Source organism: Pelophylax lessonae (genome assembly GCF_965119305.1).
Source record: "Pelophylax lessonae genome assembly, chromosome: 4".
Classification (NCBI taxonomy): Eukaryota; Metazoa; Chordata; class Amphibia; order Anura; family Ranidae; genus Pelophylax; species Pelophylax lessonae.
The window spans coordinates 559,083,716-559,109,871 of record NC_138771.1 but is presented as its reverse complement, the minus strand read 5'-3'; the positions used below and the strand labels follow the sequence as shown (position 1 = coordinate 559,109,871).

General features: G+C 42.6%; 1 protein-coding gene across 1 annotated transcript in view; it reads left to right on the top strand.

The window, feature by feature from the left end:
- Positions 1-26,156, top strand: part of LOC309553892 (zinc metalloproteinase-disintegrin-like VLAIP-B) — a 127,374-nt gene that overhangs the window by 77,498 nt on the left and 23,720 nt on the right. The window contains exons 14-20 of the mRNA XM_082255378.1: positions 3,294-3,489; positions 6,900-6,981; positions 8,039-8,192; positions 17,855-17,926; positions 19,727-19,802; positions 19,898-20,006; positions 24,168-24,267. Coding sequence (XP_082111504.1) covers positions 3,294-3,489; positions 6,900-6,981; positions 8,039-8,192; positions 17,855-17,926; positions 19,727-19,802; positions 19,898-20,006; positions 24,168-24,267 — 789 coding nt within the window. The remainder of the gene's footprint in view (positions 1-3,293; positions 3,490-6,899; positions 6,982-8,038; positions 8,193-17,854; positions 17,927-19,726; positions 19,803-19,897; positions 20,007-24,167; positions 24,268-26,156) is intronic.

The following is a 26,156-nucleotide window of genomic DNA, read 5'->3' as shown; positions in this document are numbered from 1 at the left end:
AGACTGTCAGTAAACAATAAAAGGGAGATGGGTAATATAAGCAATGTGTGTAAACTGCTCAGTCTGCATTTTCGATCTCATAGTTAGCCAACTTAAGTCCCCATCAATTCATTGATATGTACTTTCACTGGCTTCTGCAGATTCTGCAAATAAGTTCTAAGAATGGAGGAAGAGGACCTTTAACTCATCCACCTATTCTTCATTCATAGATAGTTTTTTTTTTTTTATAGAAGCTATTATAGTACGGCTTCTATGAATAGAGGAGAGGGCCGGAATAAGCAGGCATAGTCGGCACTCTTGACAAGTGCCTATGAGCCTATGACAGGTCTCCTTTATCCCCCGCAGCACTGGAAGCTTATGGCTGTGGTGCTGGGGAAGGAAATTAAAGGACTTTGGATTTCAACGAAAACAACACCCAGCAGCATAAGGTAAACTTTTCACTGACTGTAACTACTGACCTTTGTGCTGATATTTTTTTTTCGACTAAACTTACGCTTTAATGTAAAACTGTTAGAAGAAAAATAGCTAATAAAAATAGCTTTGATAACCAGAGTCTGGATGTCACTGTGGATCTTACAGAAATATACACCATGAAAAGTGTCAGGTGTAGCATCAGGGAAGTATCAAAAGTTTAACATCTGCTTTTATTTGAAGAGTGAGGCTGGGTTCACACTGGTGCAAATTGGATGTGGGTTTCCCCGCATCTGATTCGCTTGTCAGGAGACTGTGACTGGCTCTCAATGGAGCTGGTTCACACAGCTCCGGGACAACTGCGGAGCAGTTTGTAGGAAATTAGTGCGCGTCTTCAGGTCCGAATTCAGCCGAAAATTCGGACTGAGTTCGTACCTGAAATGGTGAACGAGACGCACCGCACCTTCTGCTGCGAGCCACTCCGCAATCTAGTGTGAACCAAGCCTTACTGGTGTCAATGTGTTTTGTGGTGTCTCAAGAGCTCTCTTCCTGAGGACTTTGAAAGGGATAAATAGAGCAGGAGAACCTTGGATACTAGACAAGGCTAAACACACTTGGCATCATTTCTAATGTAGGAGATCAACTCCCTGCCCATATTCCTTTTCATTTCCAAAAAAGATTGTAAGCCTGATGAAGGGGTACTTTAGAACTCCTGATATGAGCTAGCTGTGTCTTATCTGAAAAAAGTTTGTAACTAATAAATAATTTTTGGACTGTATAAACAAATTAGTGCTCGATTTCCAATAAACTCTATGCTTGAACACTGCAGGGGATTATTCAGAATGGCAGTGTCCTGGCTACATTTATGATTGCATTGTGACATTAAAGTGGTTCTTCACTTTATTATTATAAGTATAATTATAAGTCAGCAGCTACAAATACTGTAATACTGAGACCTGTGACGTGTCATTGGCAAATAATTGTTAATAGGTGCCTTATCACATTATATTTCTTCTGGTATATTCCCAGTGACCTCCACAGGCAGGTAAGTGGGACATATTCCCCTTTAAAGTCAAGACAGGACTAACTCCATAGACAAATTCAGCTCACTCAATGCAGAGATCTCCCAGCATAATAATTAACACAACAAAAGATAAAAGGAAACCATAGTGCTCTCCAAAACATCCCACAACTTTATTATAAAAATAAAAGTTACTTTTACACGTATTTAAAAACCATCAGGCTTTTTCTAATAACTGCAGGAAATACATCTCTTAAGGACTGGTGGAGCACACTATCTCACCGCTCACAGAGAAAGTGCGGGGAAGAGCGAGAATACGTCCAGTTTTATATTGCTATCTGGGACATCATTAGGGAGGTTTCCCCATTTCCTGGAATGGGGGGAGGAAGCTCTCCAAAAGCAACACAGACAAAAATAGAATTTATTTAATGTCAAATTTTAATTTTTTGCACAATTGTCTCTGTTGCAGATTTTCTCTTCTTTTCTGGTGAAACTATTGTCAGTTAGATGAGAAGTGAAAGAAAATCTTTTAATGGAGCATGGGATAGCAATGAAATAGAGACAGTAATCTGGAAAGATGTTTTGGGTTAACAAACACTATAAACCAGCCTTTTCACAAACCTTTTACCCAAGAGAAACCCCTAAAACAACTCTTAGGTCTTAGGAAACCTGTGCTTAAAGGGTTTTTAAACCCTTGATTTTTTTTTTTCAAAAAAATAATAAACATGCCTATACTTACCTGCTCTGTGCAATGGTTTTGCACAGAGCAGCCCAGATCCTCCTCTGGGGTCCCCCGCCGGTGCTTCAAGTCCCTCTACTTCATCGGGTGCCCCCATGGAAACCCACTTTCCATGGGGGCACCCGTGCGGGCTTGCTCCCGAGTCCTGTTGTGCGTCAAATGACACAGGCAGCGGGACTCGACCCCACCCCCCACTCCCGTGTCACAGTCAAATGTCTCCTGCTGCTATCAATCTGTCCAAAGAGGACACATCGCTGGATCGGATCGGGCTCAGGTAAGAAAGGCGGTGGGAGGCGGGGGGGCGGGGGTTCTTGGGGGAAGCTGCAGCGTGAAATGCATTAGGGTGAAAAACCTTAAGGCTTTACAGCCACTTTAAACCAGTTCATTGGGGATGAGTGGGGAAAATACCCGTCTCATTTGTGTCCAGTGGGAAGAATAAAACCCTTATAGCAGTGGGCAGAATGCCACCCTAACAGACAGCTAAAGCAATCTCTAGGGTCATCCTGCTGGCTCTGCAAAGTAGATTTGGCCTTTGAATTATGCAGACACCGTTAGATGGAAGGTGAATAAGCCACAGCTCAAGGGACCCCTGGCAACCTCTTGAGGAACCCTAGTTGAGAATGACTACTTTAAAAAATGAATACCAAGTGATGTGGACTATGTACTTTTCCCTTTGCCCTAATAATAAGCCCTTTAATATTAGAAACATACATGTAGATAGTGGGAAGTAGATAGTGAGATCTCAGACAGTTGTTGGGACACAGAAATCTGCTGGGGATCCCATAAATGAATCACACCCTAACTTCTACCTCGTGGTGGAGCAAGCAGGGGAAATATGAGGGTGAATGTAGATTGACACATTTCTTCCTGATTTCTTATGCCACTAATGTTATGGAAAGTGGAATTTCCCATTAACATAAATTCATTACCTAGATGTTATACAGTTTTTTAGTAGGTGAAGCCAACCTCCATATGCGGCAGTGTGCTTTTGCACTATTGCCTGTTTATTTGTTCACTGGAAGATGGAGTCTCTGCTGCATAGTTCTGTTCTCCTAGGCATTTGACCTGCAGACATGAACTGAGACTCAATCATTTAATTTATATAATGTGGTCTCCCTACAGCTAAAGACTGCAGGATCCATCTGTAGACCAGCTAAACATGAATGTGACTTGTCAGATATGTGTGATGGAAAATCTCCTATGTGTCCCTCTGACCGCTTCCGGGCCAATGGAGTGCCCTGTTTGAACGGAGAAGGTTACTGCTACAATGGACAATGCCCCACTCTCCAAGGTCAATGTAAGAAATACTGGGGGCCAGGTAACAAACATTTCTGATCATTTTAAACAATATCTATAAAGTATCTTTCTTCTATAATAACAGGTGATTGTGAATACATTATCAGTACAAGCTCACATTGAAAAATATACAATGAAAAAAAATTGTGCTTCCTTCCTTACTTTAAGATGAGAAGTGACAACTGTAAACTCTAGGCAGACAAACAAAAAAAACAGAATTTTAAGTTTAGCTGAACAAAATTGCAGATCTTTTAAATATATGCAGTTTTACTTACCTATGCCAGACAGCATAGCTAGCCCCCATTGGCTTGAAATCCCTATGCAGTAATTGTCAGGCCACTGCCCCGAATTCTTACATTTCTCCAGTAAAGAGGTTCTCTGGTGGTCAATCAGTTGCTGTGACATTTCCACTTCTTCTTCTGCTGTGGCTGGGTTCTATGTGAGACAGACACTGAGGGGTTTCTAAGCAGAGGCTGCAATCAATGCCTTACAAAGTACATCCACGTATGTACCCTAGAGGTGGAATGTCAGTGAGGCCAGAGGCATAACTAGAACCTTCAGGGACCCAGTACAAGAAACCAAAGGGCCCCGCTGACCACCAGGCCCTTTCCATCGGTCCCGAGGCCCTTCCATCGATCCTGGGGCTCCTTACTTAGCCCAGACCCTTCCCAACTGATCCCGGGGCCCTTTACTCCCCGTGCAGGGCCCTTTATAGGCCCCAGTTCACACTGCACATGACAAGTCGGAGCAAAAAAAAAAAAAAGGTTCTTGCATTACTTTTCTGCAACTTTTGGTGCGATTTGAGTGCCATAGACTGCAATGTTAAATTACAAATGTCGCAAGCAAGCCTCAAGGAAATCACAAGCAACTCGCAAAGAAATCACAAGCGAGTTGCACAACTTTGGGGTTGCAGCAGTGTAACCCAAGCCTTAAGGTCCCTCAGTGCCCCCCCCTATCCCCACAGTGGCCAAATGCCAGGGCCCAGTCACAAGTGAAACCTTTGCGACCCAAGTAGTTCCTCCAAGTCAGGCTATTTTCAATGGCAAAAACAAGGGGGACTGACAGACCTAAATGCTTTAGGGCAGCATTAAAGATAAACTACAAGCAAACAGCTACATAAATATTTGTATGTCTGTCCATCCAGTCCTGAAATCTGCACAGTTCGCACCAACAGCACAGCTCTGTCTAGCAGGGATAGAAACCTGATCTTCCATTTCTGCACTTTCACTTAGAGGTCTTCTCCCCTCCTTACCCTGTGACTAGACAGTAAAAGGAGAAGCAGCAGGCCAATGAGCTCACCTCTTTGCTCTCGTCTTTACAAAACAGGACAAAGTGCACCTATCCTTTTTTCTGCCCTCTAGTTGCAAACTTTAGCCTCCCTCCCCAGATTCATACTTACCTTGCCAACATGCTTGCGGCCTCCAGGGTTTGCGTATAGTCCTCACTGCACTGGCTAAACACCTGCACAGTGGCTTCGTTCCTGTGGAATTCTTTACGACCATCTTCCAAGTGTCTCCTGCCCTTGGAGATGATTTCATAGAACACAATGGGAAGCCACTGAGCAGGTATTACCAGCAAACTGAGGATTGGCAGAGAAACCCTTTGGGCACAATATCAAAGTAAGCATGCATATTAAGAGGAGCACTAGGTTAGCACTGCATTTGGCAAAAGTAAAAACGGTAAATGCACTTTGTTTTAAAGAGCACCTATTTTTTTTAACAAAATATTTTTGAAAAATTCCATTTGTGTGAAAATCTTTACAGTTTTCAGGGTCTGGTGTTCTAATAGACACTGGGACAGAGTATAATTTAAAAAAAATGAGGTGTGCCTATGTGGCCTCGATCCTACTGCATGTAATTGCCAGCAGGCTTAAGTCATTTAAAAAAATATGAAACTCTGCATCCCTTGCACCCTTCTAACCTGACTAGGATGTGCTTTACTTCTTCAGCCACTGCATGGTTCTGTGTATATAGCAAGTATATTATTAGTAGAGTCACTAGGATAAAGCCATATAAGCTCTGGTTCACACCGGTGCAGCTTTGAAATCATGCTTTAGCATGATTTCAAATTCAAAGCCACACATTAGTGTGATTCTGATTTAATTACAGCTTGTAACATTATTTAACATAAGTCTATTTAAGTTGCAATGAAATTGGTAAAAAGTAGCGCAGGAACCCTTTTCATAATCACTGCGACATGAGTCGGCGATATGAATGGTTCTATTGCTGGCAATAGGGTGCCACTTGTCATGCAATTTGCAACTTAGTTAATTCGACTTCCTTCCTTCCTTAAGGGTAATTGTAGAATCATATACACAAAGTATATATACATGAAGCTATTTCATTCTGTTATTTGCTATTTTTACAATTCAGTTTTCAATATCGTACCAACTATTTTAACTCACAGCATGCATATTACATTAAAGCATATGTAAAACCAAGAATGAAAATGTCCTTATGTGGTGGCGAGGGCTTTTTTTCAGTGGGAACGTGGGGGAACACAGTTCCAGCACTAATTGTATGTAAAAGCAAGGGCATAGGGTGTGCTTGAGGGTCTATTGATGCTGGCTTCTGGGGGATCTGTTGTCACTGGTGGGGATTTGTTTTTGTGCAAGGGTCTATTGTTGCTGTTGGGGGGTCTATTGATGCTGCTGTTGGTAGGAATCTACTATTGAGGGAGAGGTCTATTGTTGCTGTATTCTGGAGGGTCTATTGAAGCTGGCTGCTGAAAGATCTGTTGTTGTTGGGGGTGACATTTTGTTGTAGGTGGTCTATTGTTGCTGTGTGTGAGGGTCTATTGCTGTGTGAGGGATCAATTGCTGCTGGTGTGAGGTCTATTGTTGCTGTGGGGATCTACTGTTTCCAGAGTGGGGTCTATTGATGCTGGGGGACCTATTGTTGTGTGAGGGATCTATTGTTGCTGGCTCCAGGGGATCCATTTTACTGCTTTTCTTGTTATTAGACAAGAATTCCATACAAATTATTTAGCACCACAAAATGATGCTTGGGACAGTACTGGTAGGGGGGTAGGGGGTGGAACCAAGGGACAGTGCTTAGAGGGGGGTAAGGCATGAAGAAAAGGGGAGACTCAGAAGGGAGGAGTTCCTGCACCTATTCTGTAAGAAAAAAAGCCCTGGTGGTGCTTGTACTGTTTTTTCAGGTTACGTTTCTTGGCTTTTACCTGGTGATCCTGCAGGTAACAAACATTCTGTCCTAAGGTGACAACACTCTCTCACCATACTATATCTATGCAGTGTTGGTACCCTTGGAGAGCATTACAGAACATCCCCCTCCCCTTCTCTTCTCCATAACACCGAGGAAGGGGTTCTGAGTATTAACATCACTTTTAAATACAGTTCAAGTTAAATGCTGATTTTCTTAAAATAATGTTTAAGTGATTTTTTTTTTTTGTGTATGTACCCTTCTACATTAGAGTCAGTTGTAGCAGATGATTCCTGCTGTAATATATTGAAGACAGGGTTTTGTAAGGAATCTGGAGCTGACTGTGCATCCAGGTAAGTGTAAATCGAAGACTAATCAGATATCAGACATATTAGACATATTAGTTTGCTAACAACTAATGCAGTAAGCCCCAAACAGCATGCTGAAACACATGTGATATGTTTTTAACAGTTCTCAGCAGCCATCCAGTGGGTGTTTAGCTTGTATTCACTATTAGACCGACCGTAGATGGTTCGAATCTCGGCCAGTTCAGCAGGAACCGTCTGAGATCCAATCCATTAATAGGCAGGCTGAATGTACCAAGTTGATTGATCGATCAACTTGGGTACAACCAGCCTGATGGATTTTCTTGCAATTATAGTTATAACCGCTAGAAATAATCACTGTCTTCTCCCGGAGAGGAAGTTAGGGTAAACCTGATGGGTTTTAATGCATCTCCGTTCTCGTAAACGTAAGAAAAAAAAAAAAAAAGATCAGCTTTTTCTTCTCCCCCCACCACCATATTTGGATTTTTTTTTTTTTTTAAGGGAGCAGGTACCTAGTTTTACTGGTACCTGTGCCTAGGCGATCTGAGTGAAGGTCCCCACGAACCTTCAGGAACACATAACAGGTCATAAGGCACAGCGGGTCCATTCATAAGGCACTTTACGCATGCGCAGTAGGGAGCCAGCTGTGAACCAGTAGAAAGTCACAGAGGCCTCCCACACTCAAAATGGTGACTCGGGGGATCAGAAGATCGACAAAGAACTGGCCCGGCTGAGGACAGCGCTAGATCCCTAGGCTGGTGGGTACCCATTTATCAAAAGTCAGCAGCTACACTATTTGTAGCTTATGACTTTTTATTTTTATTCAAATGGCTGGAGTTCCTTTTTAACTATCATTGCCAATAATAAATGATCCCCCAGTTAACATTTGCTGAATTAAATATCTCACAGTAGTATGATTTCAAAACGAGGGTGTCAAAGATTTAATTCAAATATCTTTTAGAAAAAGCAAAAATTTAAGAGTCTATTTTGTTTCTGCCTATGTGGGACTCAACACCAAATGTTCTATTTAAATAAGGTTTACATACTTTCTAAGATCTAATTATTGTGATTTCTGTGTATGCAGGGATATGAAGTGTGGTGTGCTCTTCTGCTCTAGTGGTTATTCAGAACCTATTCCTGGTTATGGTCGCTGCATTTCGTCAAACGGAAAGACAGAATGCAAAACCCTGAGGCCATCTGTGCTAGTTAATGATGGAACTAGGTGTGGGCAAAACAGTGTGAGTATGGATTAATGATGTTGCATTGTGCACTTTTCAGTGTATTTCATTTGGACTTTTTATATAAAATGTTTTGCCTAACTCCTTGTATAATGTCCATTTAAATAGTTAAATTGGGTCGAAGCAGGCCCAACTGAACAGTTTACTGCACTAATAGGTGTGCTTGCTGGGCACGCTGTATTAACTGTATGTAGCCTCAGCTATAACTGTATGTAGCCTCAGCTATAACTGTATGTAGCCTCAGCTTTGTGTTCCTGCAGTATGACGCAAGTTTCTCGTTTCACTTCTGGAACAACATAGAGTCAGGCTAAGCACTGCTTAGCCATTCACAGGAAGCTTTTCATTCTGTAAATGAATACAAAATTCCTTCTGGCTGAGTCGGAGATTGCAATGTCATTTCCCCACCTCTCTGTCTCAGCCAATCAGAGGAAGCTTTAGAGTACAAACTAAAATACAAAGCTTCATGTGAATGGCTGAGCAGCATTCAGCCCCGACTCTATTGTGTTCCAGAAGGGAGACAGAAGTCCCTGTCCCTAGTCCTACTGTATGTAGCTGAGGCTACATAAAGTTAATTCTGCGGTTCCAGCAAGTGCACCCATTAGTGCAGTAAATATTTTGTTTTGGCCAGTTTGGCCCAAATGAACTATTTAAAAAGGACATTAAACATGGAGTTAGGCTTGGAGTTAGGTGTTAAAAGAAAGTGGGGAAGGGTTAGACCCTTTCTTTTTTTTTTTTCATGTCTAAGTTACTGCAGGAGAAATTAACCCTCTGTATATCCTTGTGACCTCAAGAAAGTGAGGAGAAATCCAAAATTTTGAACAGCCTTCTAGAGGAATTATACCTAGGAAGCCGCTTGAAGGTATGCATTTTAGGCACTTGGTACATCCAGCTACGGTCTCTGCCAGATAGGATGGAACTGTCACTTTGTAAGATGAAAACAGAAGCCACCTTAGGAACAAAGGTGCTCAAGGAGCATAGGCCCCAACTTGTCCAGAAAGAATACGATTTTGGACTGTAGCTCCAAGTGCTTGCAGAGCTGATACTCTGCCCCTTGATGTTATTGCCTAAAGTTATCGAGGGATACTGTGCAGTATTAAAGTGCCATAGTACAAATAACTGCGCAATATTAAGGTGCTATAATAGAAATAATGTGCTTGTAATAAATCAAATTCATATAATATATAAATAATTGATAGATCCAAAGAGTCCAGTGGTCTTGTGCTAGAATTGGTGCAAAATTAGCTTGATGACGATAATCCAGCCAGTGTTTTACAAGTGAATCTGTGTGTCTTCCACCACCAACACCAACACCTAATTGGCCTCTCATCTGAAGCTTTGACCTGTGTTTCACCACAAGGTCAAAATAAGCAAATAATCATCAGCAGGGATTAGCAGGCTCTCTCACAGCCTCTCAGTAGACACACTGCTTAGAGATGTCCCGAACTGTTCGCCGGCGGACAGTTCCCGGCGAACTTCGCATGTTCGCGTTCGCCTCGGTGGGCGAACATATGCGATGTTCGGTCCGCCTCCTATACATCATCATTGAGGCAAACTTTGACCCTGAACCTCACAGTCAGCAGACACATTCCAGGCCAATCAGCATACTTCCCTCCCACACCCTCCCACCTCCTATAAATAAGCAAGGGCAGCATCCATCTTAGATCATTTCTGAAGCAGTGTGTTAGTGAGAGCAGGGAAAGTGCTGCTGCTGCTGCTGTTAATAGCTAGGGACAGTTAGTCAGTGTTCCCGATCTTGTTAGTCAGTGTTCTTGGTACACTCCTGCTGTAAGGACAGCACCCCAAAAAGCCCTTCTTAGGGCTGGTATTTGAGGTTTTTTTTTTTTTTTTTTTGTTTTTTTTTTGGACATATATATATATATCTATTGTCCCCAAAAAGCCCTTTTTAGGGCTGGTATTTGTGTAATTTTTTTTTTCTATAAATTTATCAGGCATTTTTGGAGGCAGGCATGACTTTTTTGGGATTAGTGTCGGGGGGGGGGGGATCTAAAAAGTGTACCTGTGAAGTTTCAGCTCTGTAGCATGCCCAGAACCAGAAGAAAAAGATCATATAGGTGTAAAAGGAGGGTTCCCACCATTCCTGCTCTACTGAAAAATTATTTTTTTTTCTGGTTCTGGACATGCTACAGAGCTGAAACTTCACAGGTACACTTTTTAGACCCCAGACACTAAATCACACAAAAAAGTTCTTAAAAATTGTAATTTTTGATAGAGAGACAATTATTGGAAAAATAAAAAAAAAAAAAAATTAAAAAAAAAATTCTTTGGATTTATTGTCTGGGGGGTCTAAAATGTGTGCCTGTGAAGTTTCAGCTCTGTAGCATGCCCAGAACCAGAAAAAAAGATCATATAGTTGTAAAAGGAGGGTTCCCACCATCCCTGCTCTACTGAAAAATTATCTTTTTTTCTGGTTCTGGACATGCTACAGAGCTGAAACTTCACAGGTACACTTTTTAGACCCCCAGACACTAAATCACACAAAAAAGGTTCTTAAAAATTGTCATTTTTGATAGAGAGCCAATTATTGGAAAAATAAAATAGCATGTCCAGAACCAGAAAAAAAATAGAATTAGGGTTAGGGCTAGGGTTAGGGTCAGGGCTAAAGTTAGGGTTATTTTTAGTGCTTAGGGTTAGAGGGTTAGAGGCATAGGGGTAGGGTTACTAACTCTAACCCTAAGTATCTCACCGTAACCCTAACTCTATCCCCTAACACTAAACCTAACCCTAACCCTCTAACCATAACCCTCTAACCTTAACCCTACCCTCTAAGCCTAGCCATAAAAATAACCCTAACCCTAAACCTAACCCTAGCCCTAACCCTAATCCTAACCCTCTAACCTTAAACTTAAACCCCTAACCCTAACCCTAACCCTAGCCCTAACCCTAATTTGTAATTTTTTGTTATGGTTCTGGGCATGCTACAGAGTTGAAACTTCACAGGTACACTTTTTAGACCCCCCAGACACTAAATCCAAATAAATGTTTTTATTTTTTTTTATTTTTCCAATAATTGGCTCTCTATCAAAAATGACAATTTTTAAGAACTTGTGTGATTTGGTGTCTGGGGGTCTAAAAAGTGTACCTGTGAAGTTTCAGCTCTGTAGCATGTCCAGAACCAGAAAAAAAATTAGAATTAGGGTTAGGGTTAGGGTTATTTTTAGTGCTTAGGGTTAGAGGGTTAGGGTTAGGGTTAGAGGCATAGGGGTAGGGTTACTAACTCTAACCCTAAGTATCTCACCATAACCCTAACCCTATCCCCTAACACTAAACCTAACCCTAACCCTTAAAGCCCAGTTCCTGTCCCATTTTGGTCGGTTGTGGTCTGTTTGCGGATGTTTGCGGTGCGTTAAACGGGGAGTTTGGTCTGTCACTGTGAAGCGGGCGTAACCCTTACACTACCTGATCGATACAACATCATACCTGATCGTATACACACACACTGGATGTTTTAAAGCACGTTATTCCAAACAATTTAGGAATGTTAGGTGATTTATGCCCTTTATGGATTAAAACCCGACTCTGCGTCAACTACGTAATTTTCCATGGGAGTTTTGCCATGGATCCCCCTCCGGCATGCCACAGTCCAGGCGTTAGTCCCCTTGAAACAACTTTTCCATCACTATTGTGGCCATAAAGAGTCCCTGTGGGTTTTAAAATTCGCCTGCCTATTGAAGTCTATGGCGGTTCGCAATGTTCGCCGGTTCGCGAACATTTGCCGATGTTCACGTTCGCCGTTCGCAAACATTACATTTTATGTTCGACATCACTAACACTGCTGCCCGAAGATAGCCAAACGTAGGGACACGGATCTCATCATGGATATCATATAAAAAATAAAAGGCACAGGATCTAATGCTCTCAGTATGAACAGGGGTTTTTATTCAGGACAAAAAATGGTAAAAAACTCACATGTACAGGCACTACTGATAGTGCATGGAAACCGCAATTATAGAGCAGCAAACTAGCTGTAAGCTTCCAGGTTGCCGGTGAAGACTCCGCCCCCCTATACGCGTTACGTCATCTGTCAATCAGACGCTCGACTTCCTCAGTAGGGGGTGCTTTATTTCTATTATAGCACCTTAATATTGCGCAGTTATTTGTACTATGGCACTTTAATACTGCACAGATTTATGTATTATAGCACCTTAATATTGCATAGATACATGTTCTTTTATTTTTACATATTATCACTGAATGCACCTTATTAGCGCTGTAACGGGGTTTTGGATTATTGAATTGCTTTGTAGTGTTAAACTCAGTTGGTATAGCAGCTTATTTTAGCACCTTTAGTTGATTGCATACAGCCAATTGTTTGCGCCGATATATTCACTTTTGCACTATTGAGGGATACTGCCTCTCGAGTGATGTCCCACTGAGTACTGCTTTCTGATGATGCAGACAGAATCCTGGCAAGAAAACCAAGACCAGAATAAAAACCTACTAGGGAACGTTATTCCTCCTCAAGGCAAAGCCTCAGGACCGACCTCATGAAGCATTCCCCTGGCAGCTAACATGCCCATTTTCCCTGTTGAAAGCTAAAATGTGAGCCATTACAGTACTAGGCTGAGCAACAAATCCAGAACCATGTGAGGAAATGATAGCAACCTCTGGGTTGCAAGGATCTAAATTCTGCTCAGGCAATGAAGGCTGTGAACCTGTTACAGACTTTGGAGTAAATAGATTTGTTAACATCTTTTCTCTAACCTTGTCAGGATTGAACCACTTCCAGAAGATGGCCCAAGTCCTCCAAAACTTTCCCCCCTCCATTTACAAGCCATCATGGGACAGGTGTTGTGGAAACACTGGAAGCTGAAGGGCTTGGTCCTGCCTAGATTCCATGACTAGGGTAATCCCAAGGCCTGTGGGCCAATTGGCATGCTTGCTATCATAGTGAGACCATCAGACAACAGTCTCCCCTGGAATATCATGACCAAAGGCAGTAGAGCAAAGGCATCTGCTAGCTGACTATTTCTTGAGTGAGTGAGTGCATCCACTTCCTTCAGGTGAGGGTAGGCACCTTGTGAATGGATGGTGATGCAAACAGACTCAGCTGAGGGTGGCTCCATACCTGAGTGATATGGCCAAGATCTTCCCATTCTTTGGGAACCAAGTACTGGCATCAGTGATGCCAATGGTCCTGGATAATGAACCTACCAGATGGGATCAAGTGAAGGTCCCCTGACATACCCATCAGCAGAGGCTCCTGCATATCTGGGAAGAAGCACTTTGAATCAGGTGCCTTTTGCATTGCAAAAAGGAAATTCTTTGGACGTCCAGAGAATTCAGTGTGCCCTGGGTAGCACAGGGAATTCAAGACATCATTGTTTCCAAGAGATTCCTGCATTGAGAAGCTGACAACTGCTTGACTCATTCAAAAGAAGGAGTAGAAAATGTAGAAAATGGGCCTACATATCAATGACTAGTCAGGTCTGCTCCAACTGTCTTGACACTTCCTATCCAGCCAAAACTTCTCAGGCTAGCCAGAGGAATCCCCTTTTGAACTAGTAGGTCATCTGGACTCAGACCCAACAGTAGAACACCATCCAAGTAATGGTGTATTTGAAGCACCTCCATTTCCTCAGAGGGGCTACACAGTGACTAGAACCTCAATAAAGGTCATTGGGGAGGAGGAGAGCCTTGAAAGAAAGACCCTTCAACTAGAAATATCCATCTCACACCAACATTCAGTTTCTTTAAATTCAACACCGTTCTTTTGTATGAGACACAGAGGAGAATAAAAGCCTGTAAATCTCTGAGGGAGGACTTAGAATCATTCCCCATTGCAGTCATGTAATATTGATGTAATCAGAGCCAACATCCACCTTCTGAGGGAGGGGAATGTGCTATTCTAGTCAGGATGAAGAAATGTTCTACAGAGTTGTGTCCGAAGCACCAAAAGTAACAGAGTTTTACTGTAGATGGCACCCACGTGTAGCACCCTCCTAGGTAGGTGCTAGAGAGAGTAAAGTTTTGAATCCTGTTTGCTTAGTAGAGGAATTGCAGGTAAATATATATTGTTCTCTGTCTACCAGAGATCAGGATCTGCTAGTGAGGTCTTCTCAATGTGCTCAGGTGTAACTCAGTATTTCTGAAGAGTGTTTCACACTGGTCCAATAAGGAGGCATATTGTACAGTGGGAGGAAACCTGACAAAAGAGTGCACGCGCATTTAGTCTAGCCCTGGTGATTTGGCAGAGGAAAATGCCTCGGTTCATGCTGGGATACTGTATAAATGCCAGGAACACATGTGGTCGGGGTCTTTCAGCGGGAGTGCAGAGTCCCTGAGGGAGGGGGTGGCTGCCTCCTCCTCTGTAGAGGTGCCATGTGGCCTCAGGTAGTCGACCTGAGGGCCTAAAGAGCTAGAGAGTAACTGAACCTGGAGGTCCTGTAAAGCTGACTGGAAGGGGAGACACTGGAAGGATCTGATTCTGCAGTACAGTGAGTACAGATCTGTGTCAAGGGGTCTGACCTGAGGGGGGCCACCCCTGCAGCTAGAAGAGTCAATAGATGGGTGTCAGTAAAGGGGATGCTAGAGAGTATCTTGAAGATTAAGTAGATCACCAAGTCTATTGCTGGAGAACGAGCAAGGAGACCTAACCCTTTCCATACATGTGGCAATATGGTTTAAGCAGTGAGACTGCTTCCACAAGCAACCTGGTGAGGCCAAGTGAGAGTCGTCCTTATCCAATGTATATAGTTCCAGTCAGATGCAAATAGTAAAAGACAGGTCTGCGCTAGAGCTCTAGCAGCTAGCGATAGGGCTGCATACAAAACCCAAATGAAACAAACAATAATGTGCACCACCTCTATACCAACTAAATATATACGAAAAAAAACAATAAGTGTATATGAATCATATCTGAAGCAATAAGGTTCTATTAACTATGATAATATATTGGATCAAAAAAGTCTTAGAATAAAGTGTATTCCAGAGAGAAACAATTATATCAGTGAGAAAAAAAGGTTGTCTTCCAGTGTCCAAAAAAAAACCTTCCACCTTGAATCTTAACACACCACCACTTGTGCTCAGTGCTAATAATGCACTCACCAAATTCTACCCTGCCATTAGCAGCAAGCAACGCTTCAATATCAGATAAAAACTTCCAGCCTCTCATACACGACCATCCAACTGTTAGACAGGTGTCCAAAATTCCGATGCTTGCTAAAGGGAAGATTTACACTGTGCATTCAAAATCTTTATATCTTTATGAAAAGAGGGTGCTCACCACAAGAGCCACAATGGAGGGTCACATATAGTGTAGTCATTTATAAAAATGTAAAGGATCCACATAAAAAAAAAAAATGGGGTGGTGATCCCCCCAATCCATACCAGGCCCATCGTCGGACATGAAAAAAAGAAAAAAAAAAAACACGCTCCACCCACGACGAAGACTAGCAGCCGAATGCCTGCTCTGCTGTTTGACAGTTTTTAAATAGGTAAGGGGAGGGGGTCACGTGGTGATGTCACCTGGTGACACCACCCCTTTGTGACATCACCGACCCAGCATGCACTAGTCAGTGACATCACAAGGGGGCAGTGCTACCAGGTGACCTCACCAGGTGGTTCCGCCCCTTACCTATTTAGGAACTGTCAAACGGCGGAGCATGCAGTCAATGGTTAGCCTTCGTTGTGGGCAGAGGATTTTTTTCTGCCTTCCGTCTTTATTTATTTTTGACACTTTTTTTGGTGAATGAGTAGGGCTATAATGTACCCCATACACATTCACATAAGGAGGGGGCCAGGATCTGGGGGAAAACAAGTGTCATCTGCTCATGTAGATATTTCTAATCATTTTTTGGTAATGGATTGCTCACATGGCATGATTGTTAATAAAATAACTTGACAAATCACTAGCCATTGCCATTACATACAATGAATATCATTTGTAAAACTATACTATCCATTTAACAACAAATCACGTACATGCACGTCATTTGGATTTAAATAGTTGTACCAGGATGATGTCTGCAGCTTCAGGAATCATCCTGGTATAGTTTTACAAGGCCGCTAGGCAGCTTTAATGTAACAGCCTTCCTAGCATGTAATTAGCTGCTGGATTGATATTACAGGCAGGGGGGGGGGGGGCGGGGGCGGGTTTGTCTGCCTCTCGCCGCCCGCTGGTGCCTCTCTGGGAGCTCCTGTCCTGGCGGCGAGCCCAGATCGAAAGCCAGGGATTCCATGATCTCTGTGGTACAGGAACCAGGAAGTGACGTCACTTCCAGTTTTCTAGATGTAAACAGTGCCTTTTTTAAATGGGCAAAGCATCTGAAAACACCGATCTTGATGTGATCAGATGCTTTTAGAGCAGAAGGGAAGTCTGGGGTCTAAATGAACCCAGATTTCTTTATAAAAAAAGTACCTGTCACTGCCTATTTCTGTTACAAGGGATGTTTACATCACAAAAATGATAAAAACAGTGTAAAATAAATAAATATATATATATATATATATATATATATATATATATATATATATAAGAATGTTTACATCACAAAAGTGAACAAAAAAAAATGAAACAGTGTAAAAAAATAAATGAATAATAAAAATAATAATAAAAAATTATTTAACGCACCCCCACACAAAGGCGAACCCACACATCAGTCCCGCACGCATACGTAAACAGCAATTGCACCACACATGCGAGGTATTTCTGCAAACATCAGAGTGAGAACAATAGTTCTAGCAACAGACCTCCTCTGTAACTCTAAACTGATAACCTGTAAAGGCACTTAAATCATCGCCTATGGTGAGATAGTTTGTTGCCTTTCCATATGTGTGTGCAATTTTAAAGTGTGACTTAGGTATCTATTTATTTGGCGTAACACCATCTTTTATATTTTACCAAACATTGTTTACTATATTGTGTGCATAAAAATTCATGAAAGTATATTTTTTCCCAAAAAAATGGCGTACGAAAAACCGCTGCGCAAATACAGTGTGACATAAAAATTTGCAAAACCCACTATTGTATTTACTAGGGCCTCTGCTAAAAATATATAAATATATATATTGTGTGTTCTAAGTAATTTTTTTATTTGTGAACAAAAAGTGTCAGAAAAAGGCCTGGTCTTCAAGCGGCTGTTGTACATGTGAACTACACCTTTAAATCTTACATAAATTGCCAAATATTGTACTGCTTCTACCTGCATTATGCTTATCTTAATTTTACCACCACTATTACATACCTCCCAACTTTTGAGATGACAATGAGGGACACCTATTAGCAAAAGTATGTTGGCATAAGACACAGCCCCTACCAAGCCTCCTTAAAGGAGAATTTATACAAAATCAATGATTAGTTAAACCTAGAAGTGCCATTGCTTTATACTGGACTTTGACATTTACAAATGCAGCAATTTAGAATTTAGATGAAAGGTTTAGCACTGGGAAGCACTTTTAAAAAAAATAAAAAGTGCATTGTGTATACAACTTTAAAGATCTGACCAAAATGAGGGACAAATGAGGAGGAAAGAGGGACAGAGGGACTTTGTTCCAAATCAGGGACAGTCCCTCGGAATCAGGGACAGTTGGGAGCTATGCTATTATAGTATTATTATAGGGTGCATCCGCTAATATGTTTATTGGGTTCCTAATTATTTTGTTAATATGGCAATGCTGTTGATGTAATATAATTCATTTTGCAGATGTGTTACAAGAGGAGCTGCATCTCTGTTGCAGATGTTCAGAAATGCTCTGCCAAGTGCCCAGGACATGGGGTGAGTGCTCAAAAAGGAGAGCAACTTGATAATATTTGTGCAAGGCAAGAAGCAACGTAGATGCCTGGCTGTCTCAAGTGCTCTTCCTCTCAATCACAGTGGCCGCTGGTGCTCCAAATTTTTTGGGGGGGGGGGCGCAAACAGAAAAATGTAATAGGCATTGCTTTGCGGCAAAAGACGCTGCAAAAAACTGCATGACTTTGAGGTCACAAAAGTGTGAAAGGGGCCTTCAGTAATCAAGTATAGTGTGCCCCCTTTCAATGCAGAGTGACCACAGCATGCCCCCTTTCAATGCAGAGGGACCACAGCATGCCCCCTTTCAATGCAGAGTGACAACAGCATGCCCCCTTTCAATGCAGAGTGACCACAGCGTGCCCCCTTTGAATGCAGAGTGACTAGCGTGCAGAGTGACCAGTCCACTTACCTGATGCAGCGGTGGCTTCTCCTCAGTCCTTCGCGTCTCCCGAGTCCTCGAGTCCTCCTCCTTGGCCAATGGCAATTGTTCGCCTTTCGGCCAATCAGGAAACGGGTCTCGGACCCGCTTCCTGATTGGCCAGGAGGAGGATCCATGTGACAATAGCGAATATTCATTCGCTATTGTTACACAAATGGGTGGGCTAAGGGCGCACTGCTCTCCGCCCCGGGTCCACCCTTTACTGAAGCCTATTAGAGCCTCTGGCTCTAATCACGTGCTTCAGAAAAAAAAACCCCCATTGAACTCCATGCGTCTGGCGCCCCGCATGTAGATTAGGGGGCCGGACGCATGGATGGGGGGGCGGCGCCCCTGCGCCCCCAATGCACCAGCCACCACTGCTCAATCATACTGTAAAAAGTAAACCCCAGCTCCAGCCCAGACCTACACAAAGTACTGTAAGGGCTAACCTTCCTGCGAGGGTCACAGGCAGCAATAAAAACTTCATAGTAATATTTATTCTTCCCATGTCTATCCTAAAGTACAAACCGTTTTAGCTGGAATGGAGCTTAAAAAATTAGACACCCTACTCTCCATCTCTACTCTACCTCTGCTCTACAATCAGTGTTTTAGGCTGGTGGTGTGTCTATAGAAAACTAGCAGGAAAAAGGTACAGAAGACTTTGACAAGAAAGGGTGTATTATAGCTTAGGGTGGCCAAAGGATAGGACAGTGTTTCTCAACCTTTTTTTAGTCGAGTCACTCTTTTAAATTATGGACAATCTCAAGGAACCCCTTTCTAAAATGTAAAAAAAACTATTCTTATATTTTAACTTTTACATGATGCGGCAGCATCGACACAAGTAGGACACCCAACATTAGAGGTGATTTATTCTTACAAAACAAATACACTTTTGCACACTGGCACCAACTAGTATTCCTATATTTCTCTTCTCCCTCAGTTTCTCTTCATCACTCAGCTAATGTGACTCCAACACCGATGGAGAGGGGCAGGGGAGGGTCAAACAAGGATGCTGTTCACCCTTCTTATCAAATCTGATGACATCACTGGTTGTTAGGGCGCTGGTGGATGGAAGGTTGAAATGGTGCACAATAAAAACCTGGGGCTTTGTGTAACTAAAAGGCAAGCTTGATCCATCCACTGGCTTGTATCCCTTTTTAGGGCAATTGTTAGGCATTTTGCCAAGGCACCCCTGAAGGAACCTCAAGGCACCCTAGTTGAAAAAGGCTGGGCTAGGGTGAAGGATAACCACAAATAGCATACTGGGATAGATGCATTGCACGTGTCCAATCAGTAGAGGGATCTTTAAAAATTATTTTATTGATGAGATTTAAAATGCAAAAATCAGTATTTTGCTTTTCTGGTAGGTTTGCGACCATGAACAGCAGTGTCAGTGCGAAGAAGGTTGGGTACCCCCTAACTGTGACAGCAGAGCACAGTATGGTATGTGACAAAAGTCAAAGCCATTCAAGAGAATTACAGCACATCCTCTAATCACTTTCAGTCATTGTTAAATGCCATCTCTTTTGTCTCCATAGGTTCTGGTTACGTTGCACTCATTGTCATCATTGTCATCATTCTCCTGATCTTTATAGTGGCTGTGTTGTTTATAGTGTACAAGAAAAGATCTCAATGGAAAATTCTTTGGTATGACTGGCACTGGGGATATATGTGATGGCACTACACAGATGAGGAGACAAAGGAGATCGAAAGACAAACCAGGGTTGTAGGATGTCACAGAGAATAAAAAAAAAAAAAAAAAAAAGAATTTTAACTGTGTTTTATTAAGGCTCCGTTCACATTTGTGCAACTTGTCATGCAACTTCATGGACATTAGAGTTGCACGACATGTTGTTCCCCATGTTTTCCAATGATACCCATTCATATATGTTCAACTTAAAGTTGCAACAACTTCAGAGTAGTTCATGCACTACTTTGGTCTGACTTTCATGCAACTTGAGGGTCATAGACTTCAATGTTAATCCTCAGAATTTGCATGAAAGTCATACCTGAATGTCATACAATGCAACTTGTGTGCAGCAGTTGTCCATTAAAACTGGTCAAAGCCGTATCCAAGTTGCACCCATTCAAAGTTGCATCAAAGTTGCACTCCAATGTCGGTGCAACTTTGGAGTCGTACAAGTGTGAAAGGGGCCTTAATTGCATAAGCACATTGCAAAAAACTAAAAAGCTTTACATTAGGATTAAACCAGCCATTTAAATGCCTTTCCAGCATAAATGAGAGAGGAAACACTATATTTCTTAAAGTGATGTTAAAGTCTCGTGTTTTTTTTTTTTTTTAATTAAAAACATGTTATACTTACCTCCTCTGTGCAGTTGGTTTTTTACAGAGCAGCTCAGAGCCTCCTCTTTGCGGGTCCCTCTTCCCTGCTCCTGGCCCCTCCCTTTTGTCAAGTGCCCCCACAGCAAGCAGCTTGCTATGGGGGGACCTAAGCCGAGCTGCATTCAGACACAGAGCTGTGGTTCGGCCCGCCCCCTCTCTCTCCTGGTTAGCTAACTGACTTTGATTTAGAGCAGCAGGAGCCAATAGCACCCCTGCTGTGTCTCAGCCAATCAGGAGGGAGAGTCTCGGACAGCTGAGGGACTCGTGGATGGAGAGGGAGCTCAGGTAAGTATTAGGGTGTGCTGGGATGACTGCTACACACAGAAGGCTTTTTATCTTAATGCATAGAATGCATTATGATAAAAAAAAACCTTCTGACTTTACAACCCCTTTAATGCTGCATAACAGGGGTCTCCAAACTTTCTAAACAAAGGGCCAGTTAACTGTCCTTCAGACTTTAGGGGGGCCAGACTGTGGTCAGTGGGAATAGAAAAAGTCCTGACATCAGTGGGAAGAAATAATGCCCCATCATTTGTGTCAGTGGGAGTAATTGTGCCACACCAATAATGTTAGTGTGAGGAATTGTTCCCCATTGTTGGTGTCACTGGGAGGAATTGTGTGCCATCACTGGTGTCATTGGAAGAAATTGTGCCCCATCATTGATATCATTGGGAGAAATTGTGCCCCATTGTTGGTGTCATTGGGAGGAATTGTTCCCCATTGTTGGTGTCATTGGGAGGAATTGTGCCCCATTGTTGGTGTCATTGGGAGGAATTGTGCCCCATTGTTGGTGTCATTAGGCAAAATTGTGCCCAATTGTTGGAGTCATTGGGAGGAATTGTGTCCCTTCATTGGTGTCAGTGGGGGGGGGGTTGTTAGTGTCCTTCAATGAAGCAGTGATCCCAAAGGCCAGATAAAAGTAAGCAAAGGGCGACATCTGGCCCCCGAGTCACAGTTGAGACCATTGTTGTATAGCATAGTTAGAATCAAGGCAATAAGCATGAGGGAGTTAAAGATGAACTTCAGGAAAATTGCATACATACAAACATAAAAATACATATCTGTGAGCTGTATTAACTTCCACAGGATATTAGTTTCTGTGCATCAAGTCCTGGGATTTACACAGCCCTGCCACACAGCACAGCCCTGCCAGCCAATTCAGGAGACCCAATATTTCTTGGTTGGGTAACACAGGTCTTTCTGTGACTGGACAGTGAATGGAGAAGCAACACACTCCAATGAGATCATCTTTTTGTTACATTGCTGTCTCCTTGCAATACAGCACAACTGATTGGCTTCTTGTGCTGCTTCTCCTTCCCCTAGTCTGAGCACTGCTGTACAGGAACTGCAAAAGGCTGGTACCAAGTCAACTTCAGGTACTTACACTGCTTGCATTTCAAAAAACAGATATAGTTATGTATTAGGGATCATAGAGCTAAATTTGTGTCTTTTATATTTGCCTAGAGTTTAGCTTTAGGGCCATCTTTTGACAATAGAAATCTACAATTGCACCATTGTAAACACAAATATGTATGATTTGGTTTTGGAAGAAATTGGACAACAACCAGAATTTGGGTTTAATTGCAGGATACAACCCAAGGAGGAGCCATAGGTTTATTCTGCACAGTCAGACTAAATGCTGGGGGCATGCAACAGCTTTTCATGGCTATTGCAAGCTTGTGCCTGCCAACAATATTATAAGTATACAGTGGGTACGGAAAGTATTCAGACTCCCTTAAATTTTTCACTCTTTGTTATATTGCAGCCATTTGCTAAAATGAAACACAGAATTGTTGATATTGTTGCAGATTTATTAAAAAAGAAAAACTGAAATATCACATGGTCCTAAGTATTCAGACCCTTTGCTCAGTATTTAGTAGAAGCCCCCTTTTGATCTAATACAGCCAGGAGTCTTTTTGGGAAAGATGCAACAAGTCTTTCACACCTGGATTTGGGGATCCTCTGCCATTCCTCCTTGCAGATCCTCTCCAGTTCTGTCAGGTTGGATGGTAAACGTTGGTGGACAGCCATTTTTAGGTCTCTCCAGAGATGCTCAATTGGGTTTAAGTCAGGGCTCTGGCTAGGCCATTCAGGAACAGTCACGGAGTTGTTGTGAAGCCACTCCTTCGTTATTTTAGCTGTGTGCGTAGGGTCATTGTCTTGTTGGAAGGTAAACCTTCGGCCCAGTCTGAGGTCCAGAGCACTCTGAAGAAGGTTTTTGTCCAGGATATCCCTGTACTTGGCCGCATTCATCTTTCTCTCGATTGCAACCAGTCGTCCTGTCCCTGCAGCTGAAAAACACCCCCACAGCATGATGCTGCCACCACCATGCTTCACTGTTGGGACTGTATTGGACAGGTGATGAGCAGTGCCTGGTTTTCTCCACACATACCGCTTAGAATTAAGGCCAAAAAGTTCTATTTTGGTCTCATCAGACCAGAGAATTTTATTTCTCACCATCTTGGAGTCCTTCAGGTGTTTTTTAGCAAACTTAATGCGGGCTTTCATGTGTCTTACACTGAGGAGCGGCTTCCGTCGGGCCACTCTGCCATAAAGCCCCGACTGGTGGAGGGCTGCAGTGATGGTTGACTTTCAACAACTTTCTCCCATCTCCTGACTGCATCTCTGGAGCTCAGCCACAGTGATCTTTGGGTTCTTCTTTACCTCTCTCACCAAGGCTCTTCTCCCCCGATAGCTCAGTTTGGCCGGACGGCCAGCTCTAGGAAGGGTTCTGGTCGTCCCAAACGTCTTCCATTTGAGGATTATGGAGGCCACTGTGCTCTTAGGAACCTTAAGTGCAGCAGAAATCTTTTTGTAACCTTGGCCAGATCTGTGCCTTGCCACAATTCTGTCTCAGAGCTCTTCAGGCAGTTCCTTTGACCTCATGATTCTCATTTGCTCTGACATGCATTGTGATCTGGGAGGTCTTATACAGACAGGTGTGTGGCTTTCCTAATCAAGTCCAATCAGTATAATCAAACACAGCTGGAGTCAAATGAAGGTGTAGAACCATCTCAAGGATGATCACAAGAAATGGAAAGCACCTGAGTTAAATATATGAGTTTCACAGCAAAGGGTCTGAATACTTAGGACCATGTGATATTTCAGTTTTTCTTTTTTAATAAATCTGCAACAATGTCAACAATTCTGTGTTTTTCTGTCAGTATGGGGTGCTATGTGTACATTCATGAGGAAGAAGAATGAACTTAAATTATTTTAGCAAATGGCTGCAATATAACAAAGAGTGAAAAATTTAAGGGGGTCTGAATACTTTCCATACCCACTGTATATTAATATATAATATTTCTGTGAAGACGACTCTATGGTAAAAATGGTTCAGTGTTATGAAATGTGGATGATCCTCCAAGTATTTGATGGTATGAGAGGAAGGAGAGCATTGCTTTTACTGTAATGTTTATATACTGTATGATGTAAAATGACACATGCATTTTCTCTATTTGTAGGAGGAGATCTGCAGAAGGTAACTCGGGCATGAACAACCCAATTTTCAATGCTCCAAAGCACACACAAGAGCCACACAATCCTGATGCCTCAACCCCTCTGGTAAGATTTGATACAATCCATTATATTACCATTGTTCAACCATTGTTCATCTGAAACGGTTTTCCTGCTGCTATCCTTATTAGGGCATAGCTCCCAAATGTCCCTAATTTGGAGGGACTGTCCCTGAATTGGAACAAAGTTCCTCTGTCCCTCTTTCCTCCTTTTTGTCTGATCTATATAGTTGTATATAAAATGCAAAATGGTTTCCCAGTGCTAAAAAGTGCCAAAAGTTCTAAATTGCAGCATTTGAAAAAACAGTATAAAGGAATGGTAGTGGTAAAATAAAAAGCATTTGTGGGTTTAACCATCATTTTTTTTAAATATAATTCTCCTTTAAGGGGGTGTGGCAAGGGGTGTGTCCTATGCCTACATACTTTTCATTTGCAATAATTTTTATTAGATTTTCAAAACAAGTGTAACAATCATCAACAGAGTCACACAAATCCAATTCAAAAGAAAAGATAAACAAGTCATAAATAACACAAGCAACAATGGGTCAGTGGAACAGCAAAAGCTCATGAGGCAGACATGATAAAATGGGAGTATAGCACATGTGCCAAGTGATCAACTCCAGAATGAATAACTTGTTCCCAGCATAGATAGCAACCAGAAAGTCCAGGGCGCCCGGCAGCCCCGGTCAGGCCGCCGCCCGGGCATCTCGGAAGGGTGGACATCACCCTTGGGACAAGAGGGTGGGCGACACCAATAAGGCCGCTGAAAACTATGCCCTCATCATGGCTGAATCACAGAAATGACCAAAAGGGACTAAGAAAGGAGAGACAAAGGAGAAAGGAAAGGAAAAACAACAAAGAAAAGAAGCAGGAGGGAGATGAAAGAGCAATCCAAGAGTGGGCAAATACAAAACAAGTACAGAAAAAGTTGGCTATGCTGTACAAGCTGAGGGGGCTCGTTCGGCTAAAATTACAAAGAGGCCGAAAGATATTGGATCCAGGGTTCCCAGACTTTATCAAATTGGCGGTGCCTATCCAGAAGGGTGGCCAAGAGGCGTTCGTTTAGCATGATCCAGGTTAACTTGTGTTTAACAAGATCAAACGGGACAGTAGGGGACCGCCATGATCTTGCAATAGCCAGTCTGGCAGCCGTAAAGATAAACGCCACCAATTTCCTAGCCCTGCGGGGCACCGGCCCCGGAGAATATCCAAGCAAAGCTTGTTCGGGGGACTTGGTCAGGTTAACCTGAGTTAGAGAATATATAAAGTTATACACCCTGATCCAAAACCTCTATACCTTGGGGCAGGTCCACCAAGTATGTAGAACCGTGCCCCTCTGGCCACAACCACGAAAACAAGTCGCCGGAGCCCCCTGAGCATACGCAGCTATGCATGTCGGCACCATATACCAGCGCATTAAAACTTTAAAGTGTGCCTCGGTTAAAGAGGTGTTGACATATGACCTAGAGACGTTCTGGGCCATCTGGAACCAATCCTCCAGGTCATAAGTGGAACAAAGGTCCTGTTCCCATTTTTGCATATAAGACAGTTTGACAGAGGAGGAGGTAAGAATACCATATATTTTCGAGATATGTCGCCTAAATACTTTTAATAATAGGTGTCCCTCGTTCCCATCTCAAAAAGTTGGGAGACATGCTCGACATGAAGAAACCAAACGTTCCACATCCTTGTCAATTCCTGGCCACCAGACTTTCTCACGTAATCTTTGTTTGGTGCGTACAATGCCTTGATGGCCCTCATGGGCTAAATGTAATGTACGTTTCCGTAAGTCTTTAGGCATCGCAATACGATTGCCACGTAGAACTAGTTGTCCTGCAATACTCAGCTCTTGTTTGATTCTGTGATAGCTTGGGTCACAATCCACCCAAACCCCTTGTCTTACACATTTTCTCAACCGAGCAATTTCCGGATCTACAG